Source organism: Scyliorhinus canicula, unplaced genomic scaffold (assembly GCF_902713615.1).
Source record: "Scyliorhinus canicula unplaced genomic scaffold, sScyCan1.1, whole genome shotgun sequence".
NCBI lineage: Eukaryota > Metazoa > Chordata > Chondrichthyes > Carcharhiniformes > Scyliorhinidae > Scyliorhinus > Scyliorhinus canicula.
In genome coordinates, this window is record NW_024055500.1 from 4,977,288 (window position 1) to 4,986,923 (window position 9,636).

The 9,636-nt window shown below is 57.8% G+C and overlaps 1 protein-coding gene across 1 annotated transcript in view; it reads left to right on the plus strand.

Moving 5' to 3' along the window:
• Positions 1–9,501, plus strand: part of LOC119960450 (leishmanolysin-like peptidase 2) — a 34,959-nt gene extending 25,458 nt beyond the window's left edge. Inside the window, exons 8-13 of the mRNA XM_038788174.1 lie at positions 1,414–1,510; positions 2,029–2,139; positions 2,227–2,358; positions 2,750–3,018; positions 7,277–7,456; positions 9,315–9,501. Of these exons, the coding sequence (XP_038644102.1) occupies positions 1,414–1,510; positions 2,029–2,139; positions 2,227–2,358; positions 2,750–3,018; positions 7,277–7,456; positions 9,315–9,501 (976 nt within the window). The remainder of the gene's footprint in view (positions 1–1,413; positions 1,511–2,028; positions 2,140–2,226; positions 2,359–2,749; positions 3,019–7,276; positions 7,457–9,314) is intronic.
• The last annotated feature ends 135 nt before the right edge of the window (positions 9,502–9,636 follow it).

Genomic DNA, 9,636 nt, shown 5'->3' on the forward strand with positions numbered 1-9,636 from the left:
GTGAACGGGAAGGGGTTTGGGTCCATTGGGATTCTGTACAGTGGGAGTGAACGGGAAAGGGTTTGGGTCCATTGGGATTCTGTACAGTGGGAGTGAACGGGAAGGGGTTTGGGTACATTGGGATTGTGTACAGTGGGAGTGAATGGGAAGGGGTTTGATTCCATTGGGATTGTGTACAGTGGGAGTGAACGGGAAGGGGTTTGGGTCCATTGGGATTGTGTAGAGTGGGGGTGAACGGGAAGGGTTTGGGTCCATTGGGATTCTGTACAGTGGGAGTGAACGGGAAAGGGTTTGGGTCCATTGGGATTCTGTACAGTGGGAGTGAACGGGAAGGGGGTTGGGTCCATTGGGATTGTGCACAATGGGAGTGAACGGGAAGGGGTTTGGGTCCATTGGGATTGTGCACAGTGGGAGTGAACGGGAAGGGGTTTGGGTCCATTGGGATTGTGCACAATGGGAGTGAACGGGAAGGGGTTTGGGTCCATTGGGAATGTGTACAGTGGGGGTGAATGGGAAGGTGTTTGGGTCCATTGGGATTGTGTACAGTGGGAGTGAACGGGAAGGGGTTTGGGTCCATTGGGATTGTGTGGCGTGGGAGTGAACGGGAAGGGGTTTGGGTCCATTGGGATTGTGTAGAGTGGGAGTGAACGGGAAGGGGTTTGGGTCCATTGGGATTGTGTAGAGTGGGAGTGAATGGGAAGGGGTTTGGGTCCATTGGGATTGTGTACAGTGGGAGTGAACGGGAAGGGGTTTGGGTCCATTGGGATTGTGTACAGTGGGAGTGAACGGGAAGGGGTTTGGGTCCATTGGGATTGTGTAGAGTGGGAGTGAACGGGAAGGGGTTTGGGTCCATTGGGATTGTGGACAGTGGGAGTAAATGGGAAGGGGTTTGGGATTGGGATTGTGCATAGTGGGAGTGAACGAGAAGGGGTTTGGGTCCATTGGGATTGTGCACAGTGGGAGTGAACGGGAAGGGGTTTGGGTCCATTGGGATTGTGTACAGTGGGAGTGAACGGGAAGGGGTTTGGGTCCATTGGGATTGTGTACAGTGGGAGTGAACGGGAAGGGGTTTGGGTCCATTGGGATTGTGTACAGTGGGAGTGAACGGGAAGGGGTTTGTGTCCATTGGGATTGTGTACAGTGGGAGTGAACGGGAAGGGGTTTGGGTCCATTGGGATTGTGTACAGTGGGAGTGAACGGGAAGGGGGTTGGGTCCATTGGGATTGTGTACAGTGGGAGTGAACGGGAAGGGGTTTGGGTCATTGGGATTGTGTACAGTGGGAGTGAACGGGAAGGGGTTTGGGTCCATTGGGATTGTGTGGAGTGGGAGTGAACGGGAAGGGGTTTGGGTTCATTGGGAGTGTTGGCTATTCCCTCGTGAGCTGACTCTCTCCGTCTCTCTCTCTCCGACAGCGGCCTGGGATGTCACTATTTGTACCTGAACAAAGGGCAGTGCGCGTCGGATGAGTTTCTGGATGGATGCAGAATTTATAAACCACTGGTCAATGGGGTGAGCGTCTCAAGTTTGGCAGGTCAAGATCGGGAGATATTCTTGTCAACGAACTCATTCATTCCTCAATGCGCCCAGTTGGAGAGAGGCACACATCACTGGCTGTCCGGTCCCCCACGACCAATCTCTCCAACCGCCAGGGAGATGGAGAACCATCACACTCCCAAATCCTGCCCGCCATCGACAAGTCAACGTCCGAGTCGTTCCCCATCCCGACTGGGGAATATATCGGCCGCCCCTTCACTGTGGCTGGGGTAGAATCCGGACCGCCCTCCCTTACAGCACGGTGGCTGTACCTACACCACACCAGGTTCAAGATGGCGGCTCAGCCACCACCTTACGAGGGGGCAATTAGGGATAGGGCTGGGCTCCGACCGTGACACCTTGCGGTGGGGCTGGGAGGTTTGCGCCTGTAACATTTCGCTCCGTAAATAAATCTGAGCCGGGGCCATCTCCGGCGCGATTCATCCTCCAGCTGCCTTCCTGGCCTCGAAACTGATTCCCGTCTTTCCGTCCAGCAGAGCGAATGTTGGCGGGAGGAGAACGGAAGGACAGCCGACGTTCCCCGCCGGAGCGGAGAGATCTACGGGCGGTGGAGCCGATGTTTCTTGGCTAACCTGACCAGGGCGGTGAGTCTGGGGAAGGGGGGGGGGGGGGGTTTGGGCCTCGGTGTGTTTGATGGTATTTAAGCACTGACCTCTCTCTCCCTCCCTCAGAATCGGACCACCCCCACCTCGGAGCCAATGGGCGGGCACTGCTACCTCCATCGGTGCATGGCGGAGAACGAGTTCCAGGTCAAAGTCCAAGGGTCGCAATGGCTGCAGTGCAGGGCAGGCGAGAGTGTTCAGGTAGGCAGGGCGGGCATGGGGCCAACGGAGGGATATCCTCCCCTCCGGCCTCCACCCTCGTCCTCCCATTAACCTCCCTCATGTCCTCTTCCCTCAGACCCCTTCATGCCCTCTCACTCATGCCCTCTGACCCGCCCACGCCCTCTGACCCCCCCTCACGCCCTCTGACCCCCCCTCACGCCCTCTGACCCCCCCTCACGCCCTCTGACCCCCCCTCACGCCCTCTGACCCCCCCTCACGCCCTCTGACCCCCCCTCACGCCCTCTGACCACCCCTCACGCCCTCTGACCCCCCCTCACGCCCTCTGACCCCCCCTCACGCCCTCTGACCCCCCCTCACGCCCCCACCACCTACCCCCTCACATTCTCGACTCCCTCTTTCTGGGTTTCAGGTGCCGGGATTCCAAGGAATTCTGGTTTGCCCGGATGGGCGTCTCTGTCGCCATGACGACGGCCGGTCGGCATTCCCCGAGACCCAGAGACCCCCTCGATCTCGGACGACCACCATCCCTCCTCTGGGAGGCTCCAGCCAGGGGACCCAGCCTCGGGACAAGATCCACGTCGGGATCCGAGTGCAGCAGAGTGCCGCGTGCGCGGAGATTGAGGAACGGGACGCACAAGGGGCGGCTGACAGTCTCGCAAACGTCACCGCGATTCACAGGTAACCAGGCAACAGGGCAGAGGGTCAGTACTGAGAGAGTGCCGCACTGTCAGAGGGTCAGTACTGAGGGAGCGCCGCATTGTCAAAGGGTCAGTACTGAGGGAGCGCCGCACTGTCAGAGGGTCAGTACTGAGGGAGCGCCGCACTGTCAGAGGGTCAGTACTGAGGGAGTGCCGCACTGTCAGAGGGTCAGTACTGAGGGAGTGCCGCACTGTCAGAGGGTCAGTACTGAGGGAGTGCCGCACTGTCAGAGGGTCAGTACTGAGGGAGCGCCGCACTGTCAGAGAGTCTGTACTGAGGGGGAGCTGTACTGTCAGAGGGTCAGTACTGAGGGAGTGCTGCACTGTCAGAGGGTCAGTACTGAGGGAGTGCCGCACTGTCAGAGGGTCAGTACTGAGGGAGTGCCGCACTGTCAGAGGGTCAGTACTGAGGGAGTGCTGCACTGTCAGAGGGTCAGTACTGAGGGAGTGCAGCACTGTCAGAAGGTCAGTACTGAGGGAGTGCCGCATTGTCAGAGGGTTAGTACTGAGGGAGTGCTGCACTGTCAGAGGGTCAGTACTGAGGGAGTGCCGCACTGTCAGAGGGTCAGTACTGAGGGAGCGCCGCACTGTCAGAGAGTCTGTACTGAGGGGGAGCTGTACTGTCAGAGGGTCAGTACTGAGGGAGTGCTGCACTGTCAGAGGGTCAGTACTGAGGGAGTGCCGCACTGTCAGAGGGTCAGTACTGAGGGAGCGCCGCATTGTCAAAGGGTCAGTACTGAGGGAGCGCCGCACTGTCAGAGGGTCAGTACTGAGGGAGCGCCGCACTGTCAGAGGGTCAGTACTGAGGGAGTGCCGCACTGTCAGAGGGTCAGTACTGAGGGAGTGCCGCACTGTCAGAGGGTCAGTACTGAGGGAGTGCCGCACTGTCAGAGGGTCAGTACTGAGGGAGCGCCGCACTGTCAGAGAGTCTGTACTGAGGGGGAGCTGTACTGTCAGAGGGTCAGTACTGAGGGAGTGCTGCACTGTCAGAGGGTCAGTACTGAGGGAGTGCCGCACTGTCAGAGGGTCAGTACTGAGGGAGTGCCGCACTGTCAGAGGGTCAGTACTGAGGGAGTGCTGCACTGTCAGAGGGTCAGTACTGAGGGAGTGCAGCACTGTCAGAAGGTCAGTACTGAGGGAGTGCCGCATTGTCAGAGGGTTAGTACTGAGGGAGTGCTGCACTGTCAGAGGGTCAGTACTGAGGGAGTGCAGCACTGTCAGAAGGTCAGTACTGAGGGAGTGCCGCACTGTCAGAGGGTCAGTACTGAGGGAGTGCTGCACTGTCAGAGGGTCAGTACTGAGGGAGTGCCGCTCTGTCAGAGGGTCAGTACTGAGGGTGTGCTGCACTGTCAGAGGGTCAGTACTGAGGGAGTGCTGCACTGTCAGAGGGTCAGTACTGAGGGAGCGCCGCACTGTCAGAGGGTCAGTACTGAGGGAGTGCCGCACTGTCAGAGGGTCAGTACTGAGGGAGTGCCGCAGTGTCAGAGGGTCAGTATTGAGGGAGCACCGCACTGTCAGAGGGTCAGTACTGAGGGAGTGCTGCACTGTCATAGAGTCAGTACTGAGGGAGTGCCGCACTGTCAGAGGGTCAGTACTGAGGGAGTGCTGCACTGTCAGAGGGTCAGTACTGAGGGAATGCTGCACTGTCAGAGGGTCAGTACTGAGGGAGTGCCGCACTGTCAGAGGGTCAGTACTGAGGGAGTGCTGCACTGTCAGAGGGTCAATACTGAGGGAGTGCTGCACTGTCAGAGGGTCAGTACTGAGGGAGTGCTGCACTGTCAGAGGGTCAGTACTGAGGGAGTGCCGCACTGTCAGAGGGTCAGTACTGAGTGAGTGCCGCACTGTCAGAGGGTCAGTACTGAGGGAGTGCTGCACTGTCAGAGGGTCAGTACTGAGGGAGTGCCGCACTGTCAGACGGTCAGTACTGAGGGAGTGCCGCATTGTCAGAGGGTCAGTACTGAGGGAGCGCCGCACTGTCAGAGGGTCAGTACTGAGGGAGTGCTGCACTGTCAGAGGGTCAGTACTGAGGGACTGCTGCACTGTCAGAGGGTCAGTGCTGAGGGAGTGCTACACTGTCAGAGGGTCAGTACTGAGGGAGTACCGCACTGTCAGAGGGTCAGTACTGAGGGAGTGCCACACTGTCAGAGGGTCAGTACTGAGGGAGTGCCGCACTGTCAGAGGGTCAGTACTGGGAGAGGGCCGCACTGTCAGAGGGTCAGTACTGAGGGAGTGCTGAACTGTCAGAGGGTCAGTACTGAGGGAGTGCCGCACTGTCAGAGGGTCAGTACTGAGGGAGTGCTGCACTGTCAGAGGGTCAGCACTGAGGGAGTGCCGCACTGTCAGAGGGTCAGTACTGAGGGAGTGCCGCACTGTCAGAGGGTCAGTACTGAGGGAGCGCCGCACTGTCAGAGGGTCAGTACTGAGGGAGCGTCGCACTGTCAGAGGCTCAGTACTGAGGGAGTGCCGCAGTGTCAGAGGGTCAGTACTGAGGGAGTGCCGCACTGTCAGAGGGTCAGTACTGAGGGAGTGCCGCACTGTCAGAGGGTCAGTACTGAGGGAGTGCTGCACTGTCAGAGGGTCAGTACTGAGGGAGAGCTGCACTGTCAGAGGGTCAGTACTGAGGGAGCTCCGCACTGTCGGAGGGTCAGTACTGAGGGAGTGCTGCACTGTCAGAGGGTCAGTACTGAGGGAGAGCCGCACTGTCAGAGGGTCAGTACTGAGGGAGTGCTGCACTGGCAGAGGGTCAGTACTGAGGGAGCGCCGCACTGTCAGAGGGTCAGTACTGAGGGAGCGCCGCACTGTCAGAGGGTCAGTACTGAGGGAGTGCCGCACTGTCAGAGGGTCAGTACTGAGGGAGCGCTGCACTGTCAGAGGGTCAGTACTGAGGGAGGACCGCAGTGGTAGAGGGTCAGTATTGAGGGAGTGCCGCACTGTCAGAGGGTCAGTACTGAGGGAGTGCTGCACTGTCAGAGGGTCAGTACTGAGGGAGCTCCGCACTGTCGGAGGGTTAGTACTGAGGGAGAGCCGCACTGTCAGAGGGTCAGTACTGAGGGCGTGCCGCACTGTCAGAGGGTCAGTACTGAGGGAGAGCCGCACTGTCAGAGGGTCAGTACTGAGGGAGTGCTGCACTGGCAGAGGGTCAGTACTGAGGGAGCGCCGCACTGTCAGAGGGTCAGTACTGTGGGAGCGCCGCACTGTCAGAGGGTCAGTGCTGAGGGAGTGCCGCACTGTCAGAGGGTCAGTACTGAGGGAGCGCTGCACTGTCAGAGGGTCAGTACTGAGGGAGTGCCGCACTGTCAGAGGGTCAGTACTGAGGGAGAGCTGCACTGTCAGAGGGTCAGTACTGAGAGAGTGCCGCACTGTCAGAGGGTCAGTACTGAGGGAGCTCTGCACTGTCAGAGGGTCAGTACTGAGGGACGCTGCACTGTCAGAGGGTCAGTACTGAGGGAGTGCCGCACTGTCAGAGGGTCTGTACTGAGGGAGAGCCGCACTGTTAGAGGGTCAGTACTGAGGGAGTGCTGCACTGTCAGAGGGTCAGTACTGAGGGAGCTCCGCACTGTCAGAGGGTCAGTACTGAGGGAGTGCTGCACTGTCAGAGGGTCAGTACTGAGGGAGTGCCGCACTGTCAGAGGGTCAGTACTGAGGGAGTGCCGCACTGTCAGAGGGTCAGTACTGAGGGAGTGCTGCACTGTCAGAGGGTCAGTACTGAGGGAGTGCTGCACTGTCAGAGGGTCAGTACTGAGGGAGTGCCGAACTGTCAGAGGGTCAGTACTGAGGGAGTGCCGAACTGTCAGAGGGTCAGTACTTAGGGAGTGCTGCACTGTCAGAGGGTCAGTACTGAGGGAGTGCCGCACTGTCAGAGGGTCAGTACTGAGGGAGTGCCGCACTGTCAGAGGGTCAGTACTGAGGGAATGCCGCACTGTCAGAGGGTCAGTACTGAGGGAGTGCTGCACTGTCAGAGGGTCAGTACTGAGGGAGTGCTGCACTGTCAGAGGGTCAGTACTGAGGGAGTGCTGCACTGTCAGAGAGTCAGTACTGAGGGAGCGCCGCACTGTCAGAGGGTCAGTACTGAGGGAGTGCTGCACTGTCAGAGAGTCAGTACTGAGGGAGTGCTGCACTGTCTGAGGGTCAGTACATTACAATGACAATGACAGAAAGCACTCCATGGGCTCTGGGTATCAGGGGGAAATGACCAGTGACAGATTCATTCTGTGCCTCTCATCCCTCACAATGTCCAGATGCCACATCCAGAACCCGTACACGTGCAGCAGCTTCGAACTGTGTCTGGAACTGTGGGAATATTCCGGGTGTTCCCAACATTCCATTCCGTCACTTCTACAGCGCCTGGAAAAGATCATCAGAGCGGGAAAGCTGCAACTGAAAATTGCTGGCAAAAACTGTACAACCGTCAGCATCAGGTACAGAGTAAAGCTGCCTCTACACTGTCCCCATCAAACACTCCCAGGACAGGTACAGCACAGGGTTAGATACAGAGTAAAGCTCCCTCTACACTGTCCCCATCAAACACTCCCAGGACAGGTACAGCACGGGGTTAGATACAGAGTAAAGCTCCCTCTACACTGTCCCCATCAAACACTCCCAGGACAGGTACAGCACGGGGTTAGAGACAGAGTAAAGCTCCCTCTACACTGTCCCCATCAAACACTCCCAGGACAGGTACAGCACGGGGTTAGATACAGAGTAAAGCTCCATCTACACTGTCCCCATCAAACACTCCCAGGACAGGTACAGCACGGGGTTAGATACAGAGTAAAGCTCCCTCTGCACTGTCCCCATCAAACACTCCCGGGACAGGTACAGCACGGGGTTAGATACAGAGTAAAGCTCCCTCTACACTGTCCCCATCAAACACTCCCAGGACAGGTACAGCACGGGGTTAGATACAGAGTAAAGCTCCCTCTACACTGTCCCCACCAAACACTCCCAGGACAGGTACAGCACGGGGTTAGATACAGAGTAAAGCTACCTTCACACTGTCCCCATCAAACACTCCCAGGACAGGTACAGCACGGGGTTAGATACAGAGTAAAGCTCCCTCTACACTGTCCCCATCAAACACTCCCAGGACAGGTACAGCACGGGGTTAGATACAGAGTAAAGCTCCCTCCACACTGTCCCCATCAAACACTCCCAGGACAGGTACAGCACGGGGTTAGATACAGAGTAAAGCTCCCTCTACACTGTCCCCATCAAACACTCCCAGGACAGGTACAGCACGGGGTTAGATACAGAGTAAAGCTCCCTCTACACTGTCCCCATCAAATACTCCCAGGACAGGTACAGCACGGGGTTAGATACAGAGTAAAGCTCCCTCTACACTGTCCCCATCAAACACTCCCAGGACAGGTACAGCACGGGGTTAGATACAGAGTAAAGCTCCCTCTACACTGTCCCCATCAAATACTCCCAGGACAGGTACAGCACAGGGTTAGATACAGAGTAAAGCTCCCTCTACACTGTCCCCATCAAACACTCCCAGGACAGGTACAGCACGGGGTTCGATACAGAGTAAAGCTCCCTCTACACTGTCCCCATCAAACACTCCCAGGGCAGGTACAGCACGGGGTTAGATACAGAGTAAAGCTCCCTCTACACTGTCCCCATCAAACACTCCCAGGACAGGTACAGCACGGGGTTAGATACAGAGTAAAGCTCCCTCTACACTGTCCCCATCAAACACTCCCAGGACAGGTACAGCACAGGGTTAGATACAGAGTAAAGCTCCCTCTACACTGTCCCCATCAAACACTCCCAGGACAGGTACAGCACGGGGTTCGATACAGAGTAAAGCTCCCTCTACACTGTCCCCATCAAACACTCCCAGGGCAGGTACAGCACGGGGTTAGATACAGAGTAAAGCTCCCTCTACACTGTCCCCATCAAACACTCCCAGGACAGGGACAGCACGGGGTTAGATACAGAGTAAAGCTCCCTCTACACTGTCCCCATCAAACACTCCCAGGACAGGTACAGCGCGGGGTTAGATACAGAGTAAAGCTCCCTCCACACTGTCCCCATCAAACACTCCCAGGACAGGTACAGCACGGGGTTAGATACAGAGTAAAGCTCCCTCTACACTGTCCCCATCAAACACTCCCAAGACAGGTATAGCACGGGGTTAGATACAGAGTAAGTCTGGTCAGTTGAGGTTTTATCCTCTTCGGACGTCTGTAATGTGTATTGAGCCACTGATGACGTTGAAATGTTGACCTGCTAACGTGCCTCGTCTCTCCCCCCCCCCCCCCCCCCCCCCAGGTCATCGAGCGGAGTCAGCTCCTCGACCCCACCGCCCACCGTGGCCCGGTCGACCCCGGGGTCCGTCGTAGCGGCCGGCGTCTGCGGCTCGCTGGGGGCGGCCGTGGTCGGCGCGGCCCTGGGGTTGGCCGTGTACCGCAAGCTGCGCGGGGGTCGGGGTCGGGTGCACAGCCGGAGGCCCGTCTGAACCCCTCCCCCCCCTCCGACGCTCCCTCCGACGCTCCAGATTTGGACAAACCGTGAGGCTGGACTTCAAGGAAATAAAGAGGCCGTTTTATTACGTGGCCGGAGTGGAGAACAAAAGCGGTTGGCGTCGACGCCA